Raw genomic sequence first — 25784 nt, 5'->3', positions numbered from 1 at the left:
ATCTCAGTAAATTTGAAAGAAATGAAATCATAGATATGTGAGCCAAAATCAATTTAATGAAAAATGTGAAAGGCTGCCATACTACAAACTATAAAATATTGCTGAGAAACAAATAACAACTTAAAAGGAGGGATCTGGTCGTGGATTGGAAGACTTAAAATTAAGATGTCAATTCTCTGTAGACTTATCCCCAATTAAAACCCTCACAAGTTTAGGGGCAGAGAGATAGATACAAGCCAATTTAAAAACGTATTTGAAAATGCAAAAGGACCTAGATTAGCCAAGGAAATTTTATTTTACTGTTTTCCCCCCACCCCCCAGAGACAGGGCCTTGCTCTGCCACTCAAGTGAGATTCAGTGGCACAGTCATAGCACACTGCACCCTCAAACTTGGGCTCAAGTGATCCTCCCACCTCAGCTTTTCCTCTTGCCTCAGCCTCCCAGTAGCTGGGACTGCAGGTGCATGCCACCACACCTGGCTAATTTTTAAAAAAATTTTTTGTAGAGACGGGGTCTTGCTGTGTTTCTCCAGACTGGTCTTGAACCCCTGTCCTCAAGCGGTTCTCCTGCCTCAGCCTCCTTAGGATCCTGCTGGGATTATAGGCATGAACCACTGTGCTAGGCTTCAGATACTGAGACTTTATAAAAAGCTACAGTAATTAAAATAGTGTGGTATTGATGCAGAAATAGATAGGGTAAGGAGCTATATAATGTCCAGAAACATAGCCATTCCTGTATGGTCACTTGATTTTTCTACAGAGCTGCCACTGTACTTCAGTGGGGGAAAGCATGATCCTTATGATAAATAGTGCTGAATCAATTGACTATCTCTGTGGATAAAATCCTTAACCTTAGCTGGATGAGCTACATGCACCTGTAATCTCAGCTACTGGGAGGCTGAGGCAGGAGGAGAAGACTTAAAATGAACTTGTCCAAAAAAGGATATCTAATGGGCCTATTAAGCTTATGAAAATGTACTCAACAATCTTAGTCATCATGGAAATGCAAATTAAAATTTCAGTGAATACCACTGTACATTAAGAAAAAAATGGCTAAAATTTGAAATAATGGTAATATATAGTGTTGGCAAAGATGTAGAGCAACAAGTGTTAGTGGGGTTATAAATTGGTATATAACCACTTTGGGGAAACTGGTGGTATTCACTAAATAAAACTGACCCAGCAATTCTACTCTTATGTAAATACCCAAGAGAAATAAATGTGCATGGGTATTCATAGCATTTGTAATAGCCCCAAATTGGAAATGACCCAAATAGAGCAGGTAAATATGTAGTTGTATCTTCATACAATGGAATACAGATTGAATATTCCTTATCCAAAATGGTTGGGACCAGAATGTTTTGGATTTCAGATTTTTTTGGATTTTGGAATATTTGCATTATACTTAACCAGTTAAGCGTCTGTAATCTGAAAATCTAAAATCGGAAATGCTCATTGGAGCATCATATAAGCACTCAGAAAGTTTCAGATTTTGGATTTCAGATTAGGGCTACTCAACCTGTATTCCAAATGGCTGCTAAACAAAACACAATTACATGGATGGTTCTCACAGATAAAATAATGAGCAAAAGAGTATATAGTATATGTTTCTATTTATCTAAAATTCAAAAACAGGTCAACTTAATCTGTAGTGAAAGAAATAAGAATAGTAACCTTGAGCATTTCTATTATATGTTAGGGCATAAGGGCACCTTCAGGGTTGCAGAAAGCATTCTGTATGCTGATCTGAATGGTAGTTCCTCAGGTGTATACGTAGTTAACAGTTCATTGAGTTATACACATAAGTATACTGTATGTGTATGTAATACCTTGTTACATTTTCTAAACAGTAATAGTACGGTTGATACTTGCGGTCTGGTTTTATCTGGTTTAAAATTATTGCATGCTGAAATTTTTTCCCGGGAAATTTTAATTGGGAAAAGTACTGGCCTTTGAATTAGTAGACTTTGATTTCAGTCCTTCTCTGATGTTTTTCATTCCCTCCAGTCTTGTAAAACCTGGGCACTGTGATCTTGTGTAAGTTATTTAATCTCTCTCATTGTACAGTAGAGATAATAACTACCCTTTCTAATTCCTGGCATATCAAAAGGATTAAATGAAATTATGTGAAAGTGCTTTGCACCTAAGTATGCCAATTTATAATATCTTTATAATCCATTGAGATACTTAGGTCTAGACTCATATATGCAAATACTGGAATCCCTCATGGATGCTGTGGTAGCAATCTAGATGCCCTATGGAACAAGGTGCCCTGATTTCTTCCTTTTTTCAGATAACTGAGAGAAATTTGAAGTGCTCTTAGAAATCTGGGAGTACACAGGGAATATGACTTTTGAATAGGAAGATGGTTGGGATTGCCTTGAGACATCTACCTGATCGTCCCAAATTTTTGGCTAATTTGTTTCTAAGATTTGGTCTCTTCTCTAACTGTATTTCATCATCTCTTAAGATGGCACTTTTATGTGCCACCAAGCGGGGGAAAGACATTGCCAGTTATAATTCTAAGAAACCGTTGATCATAGGGTATCTCACAACTTCAGAGATAATTGGTGGAAATAATCTGCATCCTAGAATCAGTGAAATATAAAAGGTTTTGTGCAGTGTGTTTTTGGGTTTTGATTTGGCAAAATTTATAGTTTCTTTGGATTAGCATACATAACTTACAAGTTCAAGCCTTTCATAGCTCTGTAAAAATGTTAGTCACTAAGTTACACAAATATTTGGGAGATCAAAATTAAACACATAATATACAGGAAAAGTAAAATATTCATCACTATAATTGGAATACTTTAAATTGATAGACCGAAGTGATCCCTGCAGTCTTTTGACTGACTTAATTAATGTTGATTGCCATCAAGTTAGAACTCAACTAAATTTTGATAACCTAGTGAGGGGTTTTTGTTTTGGGGGGGGACTTGGGGGTTTTGTTTTGTTTTTTTGATACAGGGTCTCTTACTCTGTTGTCCAGGCTCGGGTGCAGTGGCATCATCATAGCACACAGCAACCTCAAACTCCTGTGCTCAAAATGATCTTCCTGCCTCAGCTTTCCGAGTAGCTGGGACTAACAGGCCTTGCCACCATGCTCAGCTAAATTTTTCTTTTTTTTCTTTTTTTTTTTTTTTTGTAGAGACGGGGGTCTCGCTCTTGCTCAGGCTGGTCTGGAAATCCGGGCCTTAAGCAGTTCTCCCGCTTTGCCCTCCCAAAGTGCTAGGATTGCAAATGTGAGCATGTAGTGTCTTCTTATGGAATTCCAACATAAATTGTGAAAATTTTTGTAAGAGCCAAATGTATTTTGTTTTTCTTGTCCATTGCTGTTATCTCTAACAACTAATATACAGTAGGCTCTCAAATATTTGTTGAATGAGTTAACACATTTTTGAAATAATGACTTTTAGCTGTATATTTGTCATCTGAAAGCAACCAGAGATGAGTCCTTCAAGGTGAATGCTTTTTTTTTCCTTAAACTAAAATTTCTCATGTTTAATACTATTGCCAAGATTAAGAATTGTTCCTGAATCTAACCTAGTATCCCAGATATTTAATGGAAGTACATAGCTAGGTATCCTTTTTGATCTTAGAAAAATTCAAATGTGTACTGGAAGTAGGTAATTGATGTTTTTAGAGCCAGTACTAGTGTAAAAGTTATGTTAAGTTCCTATAATAAAAGTAGTTCTGCTGACCATTGATTTGAATTTCAGGGATAGTCTTAAAAACGGGAGTATTTACTAAAGCACATTTGAACATTGTCTCTGTCTCTTCTTTTATCTCCTTGTTACTTTTATGTTAATACAGTAATAGAATTAGTAGAATATATAGCTTTTGCATGTGGAAGCCTGACTTTTTTTTTTAAGCCTGTCATTGACCTGACAAAGCAATCATAGCAATTTTTAGCAAGAAATGTGTGGACTTTGTTGTAAATGGGAAGTAGTAGGGATATATACAACTCTGTTTTCTTTTTTAAATGCCTTTTCAATTAAGATTTAATGAGAATTTAGCAGTATATTTAAAAATTAAAGGCATAGAGCCAGTGGTGATGATGATGAGAGGAAATGATTACAGGTTCAGTTCAGTAGGGCAGATAAGGAACTCACCTCTCCCCAGGTACCATTCTACTCCATTCCATCCCAGAAGTTGTTGGAAACCATATTATGTTATGGATTTTATTGCTTATTTATGCAAAAAATAGAGGTTTTTATATAATGCCTTATTTTGAATATAATGATGTTAATGTATTAAAATTTAATAAATAGCTGGGTTTTTTAAATATTTGTTTTGATCAGGAAATGGAGGTCGTGGTTGCTAAAATTCTTGGAACTGCTGATATATTCCATGGAAGTGTGTGAAGCTAAATAACCTACTGACATTTACTTCTTAATCTCCCTTGCTTCATAGCCACTTGTTCTTAGAGATGCAAGACAGCAGAGTAAGGCAAACTTTAAAGGATGTTTTCCCTGAAATTTTTTAGTTTTTTGGGCTGCTAAGCCTCAGGTTGGCCACTGGAGAGCAACGAAGAGGATTGCAGTTCATTGGCAACAGACTGGAAGAGCCTCATCAGGAACCAGCAAACAGAGACAGAAGCCAAAAATCATAGAATAACCTTATTGTTAGTCATAGAACTAAATATGAGGGTATGAGTCTTTTTAAAGGATTACTATTTTATTAATAAATTTTAGAAAACTGACCATCTTATTTATTACCTATCAGTACGAGGATGTCGTCCAGGAAAGATTGTGCAGATGACTGAAGCAGAAGTTCGGGGCTTATGTATCAAGTCTCGGGAGATCTTTCTCAGCCAGCCTATTCTTTTGGAATTGGAAGCACCACTGAAAATTTGTGGTATGTAACTGGGTAACATTGGAAACAACTCTTTGGAATCATGCTTTTCTTTGCGTATTTACATGGAGGAGGATGATTTAGAGAAAACATTTTTGAAGATTTTGTATAAAAGAGATTGATAGGTTTTATTAAATAAAATTGAAACTTTCATAAAAATAAGTTATAGAGAAGAAAACATTTGCTGTACATACAACAGATAAAAAGATTGCTATTTATAATATATAAAGAGTTCTTATAAATAGGGAAAAGACAATATAATACAAAACTAACAAAACATAGAAGTAGATCTTAGAGGAAATTTAAATGGCCAATAAACATAAGGTCCTCAGCCTCACTAGTGACCAGTGAAGTGCAGTTTAAAACAAGTACCTAACTCTAATCAGATTACCAAAAATGTTAAAGATTGATATTTAGTGTTGTCAAGGATGTAGAGAAATGGGCATTTCAGTACACTGGTTAGAACAAACAAGTATAGAATTTTGGGTGTCAGTATAGCAGTGGTCTTTAACTTTGTTGTAATCGGTTAAATTTATTTTGAAGTTTATATTACTTTATGACTTGTGTTTGTTCTTTTAAGTCTTACAGTGGTTTTTGGCCAAAAGCAAAAACTTACAACCTTCAATGAGTGATCTCATTGCTATAACCAGAAAAATTGTTGCAAAGAAAGTAACATTTTTTTGTAGTTTACATAACAGCAAGAAATAATGTAAATAATGTATCACACTAGCTTTTAATTTGATAATGCAGATATTCTTTGTGGTGGTCGGTAGTGTTTGTGACATAGCCTTCATGAACTTACCATCAACTTTTGCTCAAACAAGGGTGGTTTGTTATACGCAAAATTTTTTTTATCCTGCATGTTTCTTGGTGATTCACATTCACACCATGTAACTTGCAGATGATCAATGTGCTCTTTAAATATTTTTTATTCTCTTCTGTGTGTGGTTTATTAAATCATGTGCTTGGTGCTCTTTTGTACTGTGCCCAGCAAATAAGAGATAGTAGCTAATGTTTGTTGGATAGATAAATTATTTAGAGTATCACACCTTTAATTAAGAGGTGGTAGTTGGAATTTGGGGGAAATAATTAATCCCCTCTATGAATTTAAATGCAGCACATGTAGTTTAAGATCATTTGTGGTTGACCTTAAAATGATTTTGAAGTATTCTTTAAAGATATTCTTTAAAATGCTGTGATATAAAAATAACTTGAAAGTGATAGGAGTTATTTACTACATATTTCTAAGTTCTTACTATTTGCCTCAGTGTTTGGCATAAAAAAGTGACCTAAGTTAAACTCCAGATAATAAGAGTAACTGTATTAGTTGCCTGTCGTATAACAAATTACCCTAAAATTTTGTCACTTACAACAATATTAATTTACCATTTCACAGTTCCTGTGGGTCAGGAATTTGGGTACAGCTTAGGTCCTCTGGTTCTGGGTCTCTCACACAAGGCTCCAATCAAGATATGATCTGGGGCTGCAGTCATCTGAAGGCTCAACTATGAAAGGAGTTGGTTCCTTATGGGCTTGATGGACTGAGGGCCTCAGTTCCAAATTGGCTGTTGGCCAGAGGCCTCTCTCAGTTCTTCGCTGCATGAGCTTCTTCATGAGACAGCTGGTTTCATCAGTGAGCAGGGAAGGTGAGAGAGTGCAAACAAGACAGAAGTTACAATATTTTGTAATCTAATCTTAGAAGTGACAGCCCGTCTCACTTTTGTTGTATCTTATTTGTTAGAAGTAAGTCACTAGGTATAGCCCACACAAGGGTATGAGAGATTGATTATGTGGGGTATGAACATTGGGAACCATTTCATAGAAGCTGCTTATAGCAGTAACCAGTTTTTCTAAAACTGACTTTTTCTGTTTTTAGGAGATATTCATGGACAGTATACAGATTTACTGAGATTATTTGAATATGGAGGTTTCCCACCAGAAGCCAACTATCTTTTCTTAGGAGATTACGTGGACAGAGGAAAGCAGTCTTTGGAAACCATTTGTTTGCTATTGGCTTATAAAATCAAATATCCAGAGAACTTCTTTCTCTTAAGAGGAAACCATGAGTGTGCTAGCATCAATCGCATTTATGGATTCTATGATGAATGTAAGTGAAAATAAAAACTAAAAAAAGTAATTAATGGAAACATTCCCTGATAATTTTCTGGGTCAGAAGAGTTCCTTTGATTCAGTGGTTTTTTTCAAAATATGCTCTATCAGGCATAGGCCCAGGAGGAGGAACCTGAAACTGGGTAACGTGTTACTAATTAAATTGTTTCCTTGGGGTCTTCTTGATCATGTCATTTGAGATTGATTGCAGCTTACTAGGCTGAAGAGTCCCTTTGTATATTAGTTTACCTAGTAAAATATCCAAGTGAAACAGAGGTCACTGTAGACAGTGGCTTCTGGTTTTCTAGTGTCCATTAAGATTTTAGCTGTCAGCATTCTTATGATATGACAGAAGTTGTTATTAGTTCTGTGTCACAAGATTTATTGAGAAGTTCTATGAAACTATTTAAAAATCGAAGTTTATTAGAATTTTAATTTTTTTTTTTTGTCTTCAAACCTAGAGAGACAAGGATACTGAATACTCTGGTATATCCTTATTCTACTCTTTTTCTTCAATAGGAAATCATTGATTTGCTATTGCATAGTAGTGTTTCCAAGTATTACTAAATTACCCTATTACATTTGAATTTGGTCTTTTGATTTTGTTAGAGCACTATGGGAATGAGCATATGTTTGGTTAATTATAATTTACAACCAATTATAATGATTTTCAAATTGAATTTATTTTTTATTGCAGAATTCCCCTTTAGAATCTGCTTTTAGTTTTTTCCATCCTTAAATATGGTAGAGTCCTATTCAAACTTACATCTCCTTGATTCATATAATGATTTGACAGTGTTATATGACATGTTATATGTATGAGGCACTGTTATAACCACTGAATGAAGCCATACACAATACAGATGATCTCTGTTCTCATGGAGCTTATGTTCTAATGGGACTGATTCTATATTCGATTTTATATTGCACTTTTATTTCTGAGGTATAGTATGGGGTTTGAATTGTTTCAATCAGACCAGTAGAGAAGCAGTGTTTTGGAGTACATCAAATTATAACAATTTTCCTAAAGCTACATCAGTAATGAAGTTATATTCTTAAAGGATAAAAGATGGGTGTGAATATCCTTGAGGCTAGATATGACATCACATGAAATAATGTATGTGAGAGCAGCTTGGAAACAGTGCTTTGAGTTATACTTTTCGTTAAGAGGCAGCATAGGAAAATTAGTACTTGTATCTTTCATCCCTTCTTTGGCTTAGTAGTTGCATCTTACTGCCAAATTCGGGGAAATGGAGTAACTCTAAAAAGGTGAACATACACTTGAGGTTGTCTTTGTTGTAGCTGTTTATGATAAGCTATGGGAAAATTATAGCTTTTGTATCAAATCTGTTTATACTTGCTGTTATATTAATGCCAAGTGGTAATTCACTCAAAAGTGAATAGCAGTTAAGCATTTGGAAATTTTTCCTTCTTGACAGTAAGTTTATACTGTGTTAATGCATTAGAGTTAAAATGGACAGTCTCCAGAGATACCCTTTCACTTTGCTTACTTATTTGGCTAGGTATTTAACTAGTGCGCATGTTGAAGGGAAAAAGTGAACTAATAGCCTATTTCAAAATTGGTATATTATAATGATCTTAAAAGACAAAAATTGTTTATTTCATAAAACACTAGCAGTCTTTGAAGTCTTTGTAACTTTACTAAAGATGCTGATTGTTTATTATATTACCTTTTATAAAAGTATGCAAATAACACTTGTACATTATCAAAAAGGTGCTAGACATGCATAAAGCAGAAAATTGAAATTCATAATACTGTGGCTTTGAGATAACTGAGAGAACAGTTTCGGATTTTTTATTTATTCTATCTGCTTGTTCTTTTTATAGGCAAACGAAGGTTTAATATTAAATTGTGGAAGACCTTCACTGATTGTTTTAACTGTCTGCCTATAGCTGCCATTGTGGATGAGAAGATCTTCTGTTGTCATGGAGGTAGACTAGTAAATTTGCCTTATGGGTTTTTCTTATGGTTCTTATAGTACTCAAAAAGGAGTTGTACTGATGAAGATGCAGTGCTTGTGTGAAAACTTTAGTGATTAAAACTGTTTTAAACATGGCTAAAACTTCTCTTAATATTTAGAAATGTATAGGTTATTTATGAGTGAAAATGTAACTCTTGTCTTTAAAGTTTCACATTTAGAGAGGATAATTAGAGTTTTGTTTGAAAAATGTCTTTCCATTGCCTCAAATTTTGACAGAAAGATACTCCTGCTATCAGTAAAAATGGAGGATCATTATCTTTCTGCCTGTATTGAATACCTTTCATCAGAATCTAAATATAGTTGAGTTTAATGTTCACATATATCAAGAGTTCTAGACTTCATGCAGGAGATGTCTAGTTTGGTCCTAAAAATCATTTTTTGGTAGAATGGTTAATTTGAAAAATTAACATATGTCTAGCACCCGACTAGATGCCATAGAAATATAGTGTATGATCTGGTCATCTTGAAAAATTTAAAAACCTATTGATAAATTATATTTGTGAACCAGATAGTTGAGTAATAAAAGCAATTTAATTATGTCAGTACTTCTAAGACAGTAATAATGAGAAGTCATAAAAAGGAGAGAATTATTGGGCATATGTGTGTAAAGGCATGGGTTTTAAAAGACACATAGACTTGGGAGGAGTGAAAAGGACTTTAGACAGTCTTTGTATGTTGTATGTCTGGTTTAGGAAATGTGCAAAGACTGGCCCAACTATAATGTCAAGTACATGTTGGGGAATGTTGGGATCAAATCATAGAGACTGGGTGTTGAACGAAGGAGTTTGTTGAATGATTTAATAACCATATTGGGTTTTTGTACAGGGAAGTAATTTAATGAAAATAGTGTAAGAAAATTAGTTTTTCATCAATATACGGGAAGAATTAAAGTGGAAAACGCTGAAAAGATAGATGCACTTGCCTAGGCCTGAGGTAATAAATAGTTTATTCTCTGGCAGAACATAATCCCCTATATTAATTGAAACATATTTTCCAGTAGATATTAAACATTTAAGGAATTGTAGTTCTTGAACATTAGTATAGCTAAGGATAGAAATGTAGCGGTATGGAATATGAATGTTTAGATTCATTCCTTGTGATGATTCTTGGATTTCCTACCAGAGAAATAATAGCTTATATTTATATACCACTTTAAAGATTACAGAGTATTTTTATGTGCTTTTTCTTATTTATCCTTCTGATCAATTATTTATGCCTTCATGAAGATAACGAGCATGTTGGAGTGGGATATGAGAAGGTCTTGGGGATCAAGTGAAGCGTTTTAATTTGGAGTAAAAATGTTTAAGATTAGGGTGGTGAGAAGTGACAAAAGTGGTAGGAAGGCTTGCAGTTATGTTCCTATGAAGGACAGGGAATGATTGGAAAGAATGGTGGGGAGAAGATGACATAATCGTAATTATATGCTGTATTATATATATATTGGGGATTCATAACTCAATATGTTGACCTTTAAGATAACATTAAAAGGAACAATCTACGTACCTTTAATTTCACATAGTGAATCTATTTTGATTAATAGCTTTTTTATTGAATAACTATTACAATTTTTTAGATGTCAAGACTATGTCTCATCTTTTTATTTATAGGACTGTCACCAGACCTGCAATCCATGGAGCAGATTCGGAGAATTATGAGACCTACTGATGTCCCTGATACGGGTAAGTATGTAAAGAAGTTTAATTGTTTTGTGTAAAATGCTGGCCTATTTGAATCTAATTGTATTTATTGGAAGTAGGATTGGCTTTGGTAGTAAGAGCTCTTTTTTTGTAGTCTTCAGTAAGCTAACTATAGATTACTTTATTTACAGTAATGTGAAATACTTCACTTTGCACTAATCATTCCACAGAATGCAGAACTTGAAATTTTTATTTATAACCATAATATGGTTCTGTCAAACTTTTTGATCACAGAAAAGATTTTGCTATTGATACCTCATACCTTTCTATTTTTCTAAGTTCTCTCATTCATACTGGCATTGGTTATATTTTCAGAAACTTGTTAAATTTAGTAAAAAGTTTTAAAATAATCTCCTTTCCTTCTTAGGCAAGGATATAGTTACCTTCTTTTAAATTGTCTAGTTGTTTTATTATTTTCTGCATTATCTAGATTTCAAATTTTTAAAGCTTTTTTAATTTGAAGACAGGATCTCACTATGTTGCGCCAACTGGACTTGAACTCCCAGGCTCAAGCAATCCTCCTGCCTCGGCTTCCCAAGTAGCTGAGACTACAAGCACATCTGCCTTAAATTTTTAGAACTCTTAAGGATTTTAGAAGCACGTGATTAGCTTTATGAAAATTTATTTTAAGGATATGTGAAAATTTTGGGGAAAAATTATGAAAATTGACTTCAGACATTAAGAACAACTCTTAAGTTGTTAAGCAAGTCCAAACAAAAGCATATAAGTTCCAGTTTAGGATAAAATGCGGTATTGATTAACAAGTGAGCATAATGTAACTGTAAATAAATGATAGGCACAATTGCCACTTACCCTAACTTTTCTGTTGGCTTTAAAATGTTATTACTCATATTTGAATATCAGTACTAACATCTAATCATGCCATTCATATCATAAAACATGAAGACGACTTGAATGCAGTTAAGTTGCTCTGCTTCCTCAGTTCAGCTTTTGCTTAAAACATTAGTACCTTTCTGTGGGGTGTTTCCTCATACCAAATGTGTTTGGTTTTACCATACCACAACCAATTCTTCAACACTAACTGGGTGTCCGATTCGGTTCAGACACTAACTCCCAAAGTTAGCATAGTCTTTACAGCTTAGGGCTCCATTCCACAAGACTGCCCCCACTTCAGATGCCAACCCCAGGTCACCCATACTTCTGCCTAGCTTACTACAAATTCAGAGGTTCCCACAACCCTCCTCTTCAGGTGCTTTACTTATATTTACTGGTTTATTATAAAGGGTACAGCTCAGAAACAGCCAGTGGAACAGATACATGGGGGATGGTATTGGAGCTGGGGAGGGGGCGTGGCCCAGAGCTTTCGTGCTTTCTTTGAGCATGCTGCCTTCGCAGTATATCAGTGTGTTCATCAACCCCAAAGCTCCCCAAATCCTGTTGTTCCATAGGTTTTTTTAAAAATAGAACTTAATTTCCCAAAGGAGTGGTAAAAATTTCAACCCTCTACTCAAGTGTGTTTGGTCTTTCTGACGACCATTGTCCATCCTGAAGCTATCTAGGGACCCCTGCATGAGGCACCTCATTACACCATAGCCTCTGCTGTGGTAGAAAGGGGCTTGCTATAAATAACAAAAGACACACCTATCTTCCAGGAAATTTGCAAGGGTTTTAGGAGCTCTGTGCCAGGACAGAACTGGGGCAAAGACCAAGTATACTTTTATCATATCACACTTTCATACTATTAAAAACATTAACATAGGCAAAACTGCCCATTCCTTGTTTCTGCCGAAGACTTTTTTTTAATACATTTACCTTATTGGATTAATTGTCTCATTGTTATTTGTGAAATCAGATCCACCCTTTATGTAGTGTATTTATCAGTGCTCAGCAAACTTAAATACATTCACAATGGGGATTGTCTAGTGGCATAGGGTCTAGAAATCCTATCATGTGTTAGGAACATAACAATATATGCATAAAAACAGACTCTAGCTTACTGATAAGAGGATTGTTTATTGGTAATTTGGAAAGAGGAATCAATTATTTATCAAGTATTGGACTACATGGTTACTAAAATCATTTCACACTCTTAAGATTCAAAGATTTGTAGACAGAAAAGCATTAAAAAATATTCATGGACCAGTGCGTGAGCAAAACATAGCTAAACCTCTAAATCAGATTTACAAACATGCATTTGGTCGCTTATTTTCAAGTGTTATTGTGTCGCTCAGTGTACTTGAAAACCTGATATTGTAAGTCTAAATGCTACTCATGCCTACACCTCAACCATTATAAATACTTGGATAGATCCTCTGATGTCAGTAAGCCATCTCAAAACACTACATGTTGTAATAAGTTGCCTCACAGCTTACTCATGTAAATAACACAACTTATTTGTGTCGAATATAAAAAGAAAAGTATGCATTTCACCACAGATTTTTATTGTTCTTATAGACTATATTTGACTTAATAGAAACTAGTATTTAAATAAAATAAAATTTTATTTAAATGCTATTTTAAAATAAGGTATAAATATATATTTCTGATGAAATATCTTAAATATTAAAATATATTTAAATTCTTCAGAATTTCGGTTTATAGTTCACATATAAGTCAGTTTCACAAGTGACAGGTTTCTATTTTCAGCATATTTTAATGGGAAGTTTCTGAGGTGCTGAAAATTGTTATTTTGATCTTTGATACTGCAACCTTCAGAAATTTAATTTGTAAATAAACACATTCTTTAAAACAATAGCCTAATTGATTGTGATGCTTATTCATTAAACATTGGATCTTGACTCCAATGTTTAATTAAGGTTAAAGAATTCCAGATTGCTGTTACTACCATTATTTGACTTTTTATATATCCAGACTATCATATTTCCCAAATCTTTTTTTTTTTTTTTTTTTTTTTGAGTCAGAGTGTTGCTCTGTCACCCAGGATAGAGTGCAGTGGCATCATTGTAGTTTCACTGCAACCTCAAACTCCTGGGCGCAAGTAATCCTCCTGCCTCAGCCTCTCGAGTAGCTGGGACTACAGGCGCGTGCCACCACGCCTGGCTAATTTTTCTATTTGTAGAGACAGGGTCTCACTTTTGCTTAGACTGGTCTCAAACTCCTGAGCTCAAGCAGTCCTCCTGCCTCAGCCTCCCAGAGTGCTACAATTACAGGCATGAGCCACTGCACCTGGTGGTACATTTCCCAAATCTTAAACTATATCCTAATTTTATATAGTTTTATTGTCACACCAAAATTATAGATTCTTAATACCTTGGCTTTCTGTTCACTGCTTCATCTCTGGAAGCAGGCTGAAAAGTATGAGCATTATAAAGCACTGTATGTGTATGTTTTAAAGAGTCAACTTCAGTCAGAAAGGGCTGATGAATTGAGACTATCCCAGTGGATTTTGTATGCTGATTGATTTCTTAAAACATAGCTGGAACTTAGGAAACATCAATGACAGAAATTGAGAGTACATTGCCTCAAATTCTACAAAGGGTTTTAGATAATTCCTCAGTTAAGACAAGCTATACTGTAAGTGAAAATGAAGATATCCTTTTCTGCTAAGCTATGTTATGAAGTTTATGGATTCTTTAAAAAAAAAAAAAACTGATTTAAAACTTTAACTTAAAACTCATTCTGCCTTTCTTCTTTTCCTTTCTTCTTTCCTTCCCTTCTTTCCTGCCTGCCTTCCTGCCTTCTTTCCTTCCTTTCCTTCCTTTTCTTTCTCGTCTGTAATCCAATACAACTTTATTTATTTTGTTGCCAAGCAGAAAGAAAAACAACTGATTCATTCTATAAAAACTATCTTCCCTTAACACAATAGTTCTTAGGAAATTACTGAATATCACCATCTCAACATCCACCTCGCCCTGAATCTCACTACAGTTTGACTTTTACCTACTCTATTGCCCATAACCATCAAGAAACTGCTTTCATTAAGGTCTGACGATCTAATTGTAAGTGGCACATTTTTTTGGTCTTTGTCCTACTCCACTTGTTCATGGTACTTGAAACTTAACCATTTTCTACCTCTAGGTAATTCTTTCCCTTTTCAGGATTCCTTTACTATATCAATCTCTTCTTTTTGTTTTCACCATTATCTCTCAGTAATTTTTGCTGATTTCCCTTCCTCTGCTTGCCTATTAAATATTTGGATTCCTGAGTTCATTTACTGGTCTTCTCATCTTGTATTCCCAAGGTAGTCTGGATCCCTTGTAAGATTTTCACTACTATTAATATGATGAGGATACCCAGATAAACATTTTCAGCCAATCTTTTTTCCTAGGCCTGAAGCATATAAGGATGTGATCTGATTTTACTACTCGACATATTTTTAAAAAATCTTCAGGGCCTCAGTAAAAAATATTTTCTTTCCTCAAGGTGCAAATACAATTCCAGTGAAATCACAATTGAATTTTTCATGGAATTAGACAAGCTGATTCAAAAGTTTATGTGGAAGAACAAAGGATCAAAAAGTAACCAAGACATCTGTTGAAGAAAAAAAATTAAGTGGGGATACTAGCCCTAGCAAACAGAAGCTTATTAAAAAGCTCTGGTGTGTTATTGGCTCAGGGTTAAATTAAGTAGACTAACAGAATAGACTATGGTGCTCAGAAACAGTGTAACTCTTTAAGGAAAGGATGAACTGTTCAGGAAATGCTGCTGGGTTCATTGGTTATTCTATTCATATGGAGAAACTATATGCAAAGATTACTTTTTCCTATATTGTTGTGCTTGGTGTGTGCCATACACATATTTCCTGTATGTCAAAATGGTTGGAAAGTACTGCGTTAAGAGGCCAGGCAAGATTATATTTGTATGGTTATTTTAACAAACTAAGTTAGATAGGCTGGGATATTTGGACAAGTAATTGTCACTGTTTATAAAAGGGTACGAGAGCAAAGGAATTGAAATGTAATATATGTGATTTAGATATGCTTTATACTATAAATTTGGTTATGGTTTTTTTTTTTTTTTTTTCCACTGCTATATTTCTTTTTAAAGGTTTGCTCTGTGATTTGCTATGGTCTGACCCAGATAAGGATGTGCAAGGATGGGGAGAAAATGATCGTGGGGTTTCCTTCACTTTTGGAGCTGATGTAGTCAGTAAATTTCTGAATCGTCATGATTTAGACTTGATTTGTCGAGCTCATCAGGTATGAAATAAAGACTCTTGGATATTTTAATATTTGTTAGCTTCGCATAAGTCTTCTCATTTTGTTTTTGAGGAAACCAAGATCTAAAAAAGCTAAATGACTTGTACAAGGAGAGCAGTAGGAGAGGCAAAGCCAGTATCTGGATCTCACAATTAACAATCTGTTAACCTTTTCTCACCCTGTAAGAGGAAATGTTTCAAAAGAATATATTTTGTAGTACACTGCAATCCTAACAAAATTTTCAGTAGTTTTCTGAAGCTTTCTAGACATGGTCTAGAGTTTCATATATTATTTATATATTACGGATAACAATCAAATGAATTGTGTGGATATTGTTTGGATTTTGATAAGAACAAACCATACTGTAAAGACATTTTTGAGACAATTGAGGAATTTGATTGTAAACTGGATAATAGATACCAGAGAGTCAGTGTTAATTATTTTAGGTGTGTTAAAATCATTATTGTTACGTAAGAAAAATGTCCATGTTTTTTTCAGAAATGCATACTCAAGTATGTAGAGGTAAAATGACATGCCTGGGATTTGCTGTGAAATATGGCAGCAGAGAAAAGGAGGGAGATAAGTAGAAACAAATGTAGCAACCTCTTGATAATTATTGAATCAGGATGATGAGTAAATTGGAGTTTATTGAACTCTTCCTTAAGTACTTTTGTATATATTTGAAATTTTTCATTATAAAAACATTTATACAGTGTAGGATTTTGGTGGTTTTATGTCCTCTTTTACCAACTAGATTGTGCATGCTCTAAGGGAGGGGCTTATGACTTGTTTATTTTTGAATCTCTATTGCTTTGTACAGTTGCTAACGTATTGTAGCATATTATAGCATGCACTTGGTGTTTGTTGAATAAATGAATTAATGAAGAAAAGCATATTTTAACAATTCTTTAATATATCAAGTGCTCATGTTCTCTAAAACATAACTGGTATAAAATACATTGGAAGGCATTTTAAAAAGTCTTTTGGTTATTTTTGAGGTTCCTAAAAGTATTCGAAATTAATTAAGCATATGCTGTTCCACAGCACTTACCTTTTTTCTGGAGCTTTCCTCCCTAGGACACCTGACTACTTCTGCTTCTTTGTGTGATCCTAAGTGACAAACAAAAATGACTGGCTTTTCATCTTCTGCATGTTATACCTATCACATGCCTCTTTTTTAGCAGGATTTCCTAGCATTCAGTTGAAGTCATGTTCCCAAATCCTTTGCTTTTGGCACAGTTGTTTTTTAATCAGTAAACATTGTGTTTATGATTTTAATAATTAAGCCTTCTGTTAGATAACAGGGCAGAGTTGCTAAGTGGTTAACTAAAATACCCACTGATCTCCATTCACTTGTCTTTTTTAAAAAATAGATAATGATTTTAAAAAGTCAAGTTACTGAACTCATTTAGTTTGCATGGTCTTTTTTTCCAGAAACCTCCAAAGTCCTATTATGCTTATTTTCAAATGTGTTCTCTAAAATTAAGAGATTTACAATAGGAAACAATACAAACTACAGATATTCCATTAAAAGAAATATTAGAAAGAATGAACAAACCAAGAAACTAAGAAATCTATACTGAATGCCAAGCATTGTGCTGAGCTAGGGATAGATAAAGTAGCCACAGTCTTAACAGAAAAGGTTAGTATCTAAATTGTACCATGAGATAATTTCAACAGAAACATGTTCCTAGTACTGAGGTAGGAGTTATTTTAACAAGGAAATGATTTTGGAGGTACTTTCTTGTATTAGCAAGTATTGTAGATTAATTTTGCTTATCAAAGGAGACCTAAAATAGACTTCAAAAAATAATCTTGCCTACTGTAAATAAATACAAAATGTTTACATGTTATTGCCTCTCTCTCAGATTGGTAGAGCTAAGAGACAAATTGTGTAAACCACTCAGGAATTTGACAACAGATTCTAGAAATCATGTTAAATCATTAAGGAAAAGAATTATACGTATAAAACTTCAGTCTTAGTAGTTAATTTAAAAAGCATGATCTGTGTAAATTAAACTCAGCAATGTTTTCAATGTGTAGCTCTGTAATAGAAAATTTAAAAGCAAAGCAAGAAAAACTCTTTGCAAAGTCTGTCTTTTATGATTTGGTTCTTGCTCATTTAATTAAGGATTCTATAGTTGGCTTTAATGTCACCATCAAAGTACTTCGTGTCCCTCTCAGAAAAATTTAGATTAATTAAAATAAAATTTTAAATTAAAAAAGTACTTGGTTTTCAGCTCCCAGTCGTCACTATACCTATTAGCATATTTTGGTTTTGTCTCATGGGGAGCCTTGAAAATAATACCATTTTTAAGCTTTTTAGTAAAATGAATTTATTATTTCATTAAATCCCTGCCATTATAGAAAAGGCACACCAATTTTAATGTTCTAAGCAAAGTTTAAGATAAAAATCACAACTTCGAAAACAAAACAGTTTTTTTGAGTCTTTGCCACATTGATATTAATTAGTACAGATGGTTGAGAATCACCTGCTAATGGTTTTTTCCTTTTGACATTTCCTTTGATAGGTGGTGGAAGATGGATATGAATTTTTTGCTAAACGACAATTGGTAACCCTATTTTCAGCCCCAAATTACTGTGGCGAGTTTGATAATGCTGGCGGAATGATGAGTGTGGATGAAACTTTGATGTGTTCATTTCAGGTATGATACAAATATAAATTTTTAAGAACTAGAAATCTAAAACTATTGTCAGAAGAAGCTTTCTTGTAGATTTGTGATCTTTCCTTGAGCAAGTATTGAAAATCATTTTAATTCTGAAGTGATTTACCACTCAGACTCATTAGTCACAAATTTTCCAGCATTTTTGGTATATATCAAATATGATGGTTTTAGGAAACCTAAGTTTATGTCAGTCATTCTTGATTTAGATGTTTAAATTGTTAAATTCCCCTATGGCCTGTGGGATAGTGGCTTGCTTGCTAAAAGAATGTGAACACAATGAATAATTAAGTTTTCTTTTGCAAGGTGAATAGTTGGAGCAGACATTGGTGAGAGAGAGAATTATAAACACAGATGAAATAAAGTAGAATACCTAAGAAACAAACTTTCAAAATAATGGAAAGATTTACGTTTTTTAAAGAGGCCAGCTATAGCTATAGTGTGTTGCTTACAAATCATTCTTGTTCAGTGAGTAAAACAGCTTTGATACTTTGTTTTTGCAAAGGTTATTCTATATCCTTGATGTGCACACGCTACATTTTTCTTTTTAAATGTAATGGGGCTTTCCTATCTCTCTTTGCCTTTGTTGTATTACAGCATTTCCATCAACTAGTACAGTTAAATGATAACTGTGATTTTTCATTTACAATTTAAAGAAAGTAACCAGGCCTTTCCTTCGACAGTTGATATGGTGGACTTGGATTAATTTTTCTTTTCACTGAGGCATTGTGATGCTCTGAATAGTTTTAAGAAATACTTCTTAAATCTTTTTACACATTTTTCTTGTAAAATCATGACATTTTCTGTCTATCATATAGGTTAAAACTCTGCTTACACTCACCAGAATGAGTATAATAAAAAAGACAGTAACAAGTGTTGGCTAGGATATGGAGAAATTAGAATCTTCATGCATTGGTGGTGGAAATATAAAATGGTGTGGGCGCTTTGGAAAATAGTTTGGCGGTTCATCAGAAATTTCTTTTCTTTTCTTTTTTTTTGTTTGTTTTTGTGTTGTGTGTGGGGGGGGGCGGGGGGAGACAGAATCTTGCTTTGTTGCCTGGGCTAGAGTGCTGTGGCATAGAAATTTAAACAGAGTTCTCATATGATGCACTTTTATACCCAAGAGAAGTGAAAACATTTGTCCACGCAAAAACGTGTACATGAATGTTCATAGCAACATTATTCATAATAGCCAAAAAGTGTACACAATTCAAATGTCCAACTGATAAGTGGATAAACAAAATGTTCATCTATATGATGGAATATGATTCAGCAATAAATAGAAACAAAGTACTGATACAAGCTACAGCCTGGGGGAGCTTTGAAAACGTAAGTGGAAGAAGCCAGTCACAAAAGACCACATATTCCATGATATCAATTATACGAGATGTCCACAATAGGCAAGTCTGTGGAGACAAAGTAAATTAGTGGTTGCTTAGTCTTTGAGGGATTGTGGGGAGATAGAGAGTAGCAATGAAGAGTGACTGCTAATGGGAACAAGATTTCTTTTGGGGCTGACAAAAATGTTGTAAAATTAGATTGTGGTACTGGTTGTTTAACTGTAAATATGCTAAAAACCATCAACTTATACACTTTAAATGGGTGATATCAATATTTTATATAAAGTTTTTAAATAAAAAGATCTATTTATATAAAAAATAAGGTCTGAAGAGTGTGACTTGGAGATTATTTACCTTGCTGAATTAATATGTCAGAACTATGATGAGAACCTAGATCTTTTGACTCTTAAACCAGTGTTCTTTTCCTCACCGCAGAGATATATTAATTTGAAAAATTTTATACTTAAATCTAAGGATTGAGTAGTTGATAAGGGTTAGTGTACTCAACCTGTTGTTACTACAATATGAATGGAGTGACAAATGGCAGTTCAGACATTTGCACACTTTAAATCTAAGGAATGTTATGGAACCTCTGCTGTTTTGTTCTATATTTTATGCCATTTATTGAAAAAGATCTACCATTGGAACAGTTTTCTTAAACCTTATTGCACTTGAAAGAATAACATTGTTTGTTAATAAATTATTTCCTTAAGATACTGAAACCATCTGAAAAGAAAGCTAAGTACCAGTATGGTGGACTGAATTCTGGACGTCCTGTCACTCCGCCTCGAACAGCTAATCCACCGAAGAAAAGGTGAAGAAAGGAATTCTGTAAAGAAACCATCAGATTTGTTAAGGACATACTTCATAATATATAAGTGTGCACTGTAAAACCATCCAGCCATTTGACACCCTTTATGATGTCACACCTTTAACTTAAGGAGACGGGTAAAGGATCTTAAATTTTTTTCTAATAGAAAGATGTGCTACACTGTATTGTAATAAGTATACTCTGTTATAATATTCAAGAAAGTTAAATCCAAATTCAGAATTATCCATTAAAGTTACATCTTCACGTATCACAATTTTTAAAGTTGAAAAGCATCCCAGTTAAACTAGATGTGATAGTTAAACCAGATGAAAGCATGACGATCCATCTGTGTAATGTGGTTTTAGTGTTGCTTGGTTGTTTAATTATTTTGGGCTTGTTTTGTTTTGTTGTGTTTTTTTGTTTGTTTGTTTGTTTTTGGTTTTGCTCTAATGCAATTTTTTCCCCTAAACATTTTTAAAAGTGAAATATGGAAAGAGCTTTAAAGACATTCACCAACTATTATTTTCCCTTGCTGATCTACTTATGTACCTGTTTGATCTTACTAAGAAAACTTATGCCTCATTTCATTAGAGTAAAAAGGAATTTTAGAGGTTGATCGTTTTTTTAAATAGGCAAACTGTCCAATGCAATGATTTTAATCAGTTTGACTGGGCAAACTTTACAGCTGATAGTGAATATTTTGCTTTATACAGAAATTGCCACTGATTTGGATTTGTGCACTCTAATTTTTAACTTATTGATGCTCTATTGTGCAGTAGCATTTCATTTAACTTTAAGATAAGGCTCATATAGTATTTACCCAACTAGTTGGTAATGTGATTATGTGGTACCTTGGCTTTAGGTTTTAATTCGCACGAAACACCTTTGGCATGCTTAACTTTCTGGTAACACCCTCACCTGCATTGGTTTTGTTTTTTGGGGTTTTTGTTGTTTTTGTTTGTTTGTTTGTTTGTTTTTAGATCCACGTACATGAAAATCCTTTTTTGACAAGCCTTGGAAAGCTGACATACTATCTCTTTTTTTCTTCCTTGTATACACAGGATGTATTTAAATGAATGCTGGTCAGTGGGACATTTTGTCAACTATGGGTATTGGGTGCTTAACTGTTTAATATTGCCATGTGAATGTTGTATACGATTGTAAGGCTTATGTCACTAAAGATTTTTATTCTGATTTTTCATAATCAAAGGTCATATGATATTGTATAGACATGCTTTGTAGTGAACTATAGTAGCAATAATTTCTGTACATGATCAAGAGTTTATTGCAGCATTTCTTTCCTGTTCTCTTTTTTTTAAGGGTTAGTATTAACAAATGGCAAGGAGTAGAAAAGTCAACATAAAGATTTTAGAAGGAGAACTTACAGGACACAGATTTGTGATTCTTTGGATGTGACACTATTGGATGTGATTCTAAAAGCTTTTATTGAGCATTGTCAAATTTGTAAGCTTAATAGGGATGGACATCATATTTATAATGCCCTTCTATATGTGCTACCATAGATGTGAAATTCTTGACCTTAATATTGTCTTTGAAAATGTTAAATTGAGAATTCTGTTAACATTTTATGAATTGGCTCATTGTATTACCGCAAGAGATATTTGATTTTCAGCACAGTGCAAAAGTTCTTTAAAATGCTTATATGTCTTTTTTTCTAATTCCATTTTGTTTTAAAGCACATTTTAAATGTAGTTTTCTCATTTAGTAAAAGTTGTCTAATTGATATGAAGCCTGACTATTTTCTTTTTTTTCTGTACAATGAGACATTTAAACATACATTTTATTCAAATAGATATGTCCTTGACATATATTAAATTGATTCTTTTCTGAAAGTATTCATGACCTGCATATGATAGGTTAGGTCACACAAGCTTTTATCTGATGTGATTTAAATAACTTCCTGATTGCAGTGTAAGTTGAGCAACTGCTAATAGAATTTTAGATTTGTTCATTTAGTAGTCATATTGAAGGAGGTCTAGAAAATAATTCTTTGGCACAGAAAGGGGGACAGTCCTTATTTATCTCAGCATTAGTTAAACCACATTAATCTGGATCCTACTGACTGGTTTTTGTAAAAATTCATTGAGGTCGAGGCTAAATATGAAAAATAATCACTAATTAATATTGATCATTAAATTTAAAGGATGAAAATTTATCGTGTTTAAAAATTATTCAAGCACTCTTAAAACCATTTGAACAGTTTCTATTCGTATACAAATAATGTGTTCTTTACAAATAGTATTTACTTGGCAACATTGCTACTTGAAATAAATAAAACTTTCTTAGGAGAAAATTATCCTGTCACTAGTTAATATTGTTCTCTCTGATCTTTTTTTAGTTTAGTGAGTTTTTTCATACAATTTAATCCAAATATTATGACATTCAAAAATCATTAAACGTACTAGATATCTGTTAATAGTATGATGGATCTCATGGATTGTAAAGCAAGGTTATTATGGTCAACTTCTCTTAGTTCTTATTTATTTTTTTATTTTTTTTTTTTACCCCTTCTCGTTTCTGCAAGGATTCTCTTAGTTCTTGAATGGAAATGATCAACTAACAGTGGATCCCTTGCATTTGATGCTTTAACATACATTGCTTTAATTTGGCCCAGGGGCAGATTTTAATCATTAGCAAGACTAGTTTATGCAAAGTGTTCAGTCATCAGGTACTTAGAGCCTAGCCAACAGCCTCGTGTCCACACTGCCGTATTCCTTTATTGTAAAGCAGTACACCTAAACATTCCTCAGGTTATTTTTTTAAACTGAAAAATGCTAGCAAGAAGAATTTTAAAGCTTAAAATATAGATGGTTAATTTGAAGTATGAGTGTGTTCAGAGGAGGCATTGGCTTTCAAAAAAATTTTTTCTCTAAAGCAAAGAAAACCATGAGATGTGTCTCTTAAGCATATAAAAGTGTATTATATTGAACTGAAATACGTCTGTAAGTTCAGGTATATATATTCCTTTGTATCCATGGCAACCATAACTTTTAAACCAAAAGAAATTTTATTTTAAACATCTTTATGCTAAAAATGTGTTTAAGAGAAGGAAGATGGTCAGGCTGAATTTGCTGTTGATGTCCAATCTAATTCATCACCTCTTTTCCTTGTGAGTCCATGCCTGAACCAGAGCTGCACCTAAGAAGACAATATAAGCATCCACTTAGAAATAGGTTGTCCCTTTTGCTAGTAGATCTCAATGTTTTATGATTTCCCAAAGCTAAAAAGTGGTTGGAAGAATTTTAAAGGGACAGCATATCTAGCAAAATGAACAATAGTTAAATACGAAACAAACTGTTTCCATATAAGTATACATCTGGAGTTTTATTATCTTTATTCTCTTTGTAATGTTTCAATAAGTGAAATTTAGATACAGTGAAACAACTTTGATCTGTTAAAATTGGATTTTACCTATACATTTGAATGTTAGAATTTCTAAAGAAATCCCCAGATTAGGAAATTTTAAAAATCAAAGCTCGTTTCCTTCAACCACCACTTAATACAATGGTTGACATAGACCATGAGCTTTTGAAATTTCTCAATTACTTTCTCATTCATCTTGCCAGTGTTTTATTAAATCTTAGTTTTACAAAAAGGATTATAAATCTTTGCTTCTTTCGTCTTAGGGATCTTTGCCAGCTAATGTGGTTATAAAATCTTACTTGTAACACTACATTGTTTTGAGTACCTCTAGGATGGAAGATTGCAAGTGAACTGGGGTGTCAGGGTGGGAGTGAGGAGGCTCTGTGTGTGAGAGAGGTCATAGGGTCAGCATTCCTTTTAAAAAGGTAGGAAACTAAAGGTCTGTTCCTGAATCTTTCAATCAAGTGTGCCCTGTGATCACCAAATAAGATGTGTATTAATTTTTACACCTGCCTCATCTGAGTAATTCAATAGATTTACAGGCCAAAATTCTTCCCCCAAAGCAGTGACATCACAGCTTAACATCTGGAACATTCACAGATGATTGTACAAATTTATTAAAAGACACACTAATTTATGGTCTGTCATATGTAAACACTGATTATTGACAAAGTCACAAAGACAAAAATATAACAGGGAAAAAAAGTCGTCTAGAGGAGTCTCTTATGTAACAAATTTACCTTGAAGTAAGTCTTAAATCTCCCAGTACATTGTTTGAAAAAGAGCGGAGGAAACAAAACTGGATTATTGAAGCTTTTTATGTTGGGCAACCTCCATTATATAACTCTCAAACCTGGCAACTGGCACAGCGTCCGACAATGCTGCCACTTACCACCAGGAATTGACAAACTGACATCTATTCTGTCCGCTATTCTTGGGGTTACACATGAACTTTGTGTAACTCTTAGTTTAATTCCTGAGAAGGTGAACGTGGGGGGTCAAGTCATTTGAGAAAGCTTATGTCTTGTAGAACTCATGAAACTATTCAATTTACCAAATTAAAAATTAACAAGGTCCTTTTAGAAAATCTTGTGTGAGGCCCAGGGTCCAAATCTCGGCACATATAACTGTTACATGGTTTATGACTTTAGTAAGAAGTTCTAGAAACACAAATCTGTCTCCCAGGACAATTGCCTCAGGTTTTGTAGCCCTTCTCTAACTAGAGCCTGGTGATTCCACTGAAATTAATTCAATTAATCATACCAAAGATGTGGTTAAAATCTGTTACTGGCCAGGCGCAGTGGTTCATGCCTATAATCCTAGCGCTAGGAGGCTGAGACGGTGGGAGGATCGCTTGAGGTCAGGAGTTCAAGACCAGCTTTAGCAACAGTGAGACCCTGTCTCTACAAAAAATAGAGAAAATTAAGTGGGCATGGTGATGCACACCTATGGTCCCAACTACTTGGGAGGCTGAGGCAGGAGGATCACTTGAGCCCAGGAGTTTGAGGTTGCAGTGAGCTATGATGACACCACTACACTGTAGCCTTGGCAATAGAGCAAGATTCTGCCTAAAAAAAAAAAAAAAATCTTAGTGTACTGTAAAACTTGTTTTGAGTGAGAGACCCTAATCTAACAAGTGAGTTCCCTAAACTATGGGTATGCTCACTGACAGATTAACACAAATGGTAATCCATTCCATCTTTAATAGAGTATCAGTTATTCCTTGGATCCAGTAGGATGTTGGATGTTCTTCCAAAACTTTGTTATATTTGGCCCTAATCGT

General features: G+C 34.0%; 1 protein-coding gene across 1 annotated transcript in view; it reads left to right on the top strand.

The window, feature by feature from the left end:
- PPP1CB (protein phosphatase 1 catalytic subunit beta) overlaps positions 1 to 22338 on the top strand; it is a 37105-nt gene extending 14767 nt beyond the window's left edge. The window contains exons 2-8 of the mRNA XM_069495299.1: positions 4725 to 4856; positions 6730 to 6960; positions 8811 to 8915; positions 10573 to 10644; positions 15631 to 15782; positions 18314 to 18448; positions 20520 to 22338. Of these exons, the coding sequence (XP_069351400.1) occupies positions 4725 to 4856; positions 6730 to 6960; positions 8811 to 8915; positions 10573 to 10644; positions 15631 to 15782; positions 18314 to 18448; positions 20520 to 20624 (932 nt within the window). The 3' untranslated portion in view covers positions 20625 to 22338. The remainder of the gene's footprint in view (positions 1 to 4724; positions 4857 to 6729; positions 6961 to 8810; positions 8916 to 10572; positions 10645 to 15630; positions 15783 to 18313; positions 18449 to 20519) is intronic.
- Positions 22339 to 25784: the final 3446 nt, after the last annotated feature.

This window comes from Eulemur rufifrons, chromosome 19 (genome assembly GCF_041146395.1).
Source record: "Eulemur rufifrons isolate Redbay chromosome 19, OSU_ERuf_1, whole genome shotgun sequence".
Classification (NCBI taxonomy): domain Eukaryota; kingdom Metazoa; phylum Chordata; class Mammalia; order Primates; family Lemuridae; genus Eulemur; species Eulemur rufifrons.
Note: the sequence above shows the minus strand (reverse complement) of the source record. Positions and strands in the feature narration are given on the sequence as shown.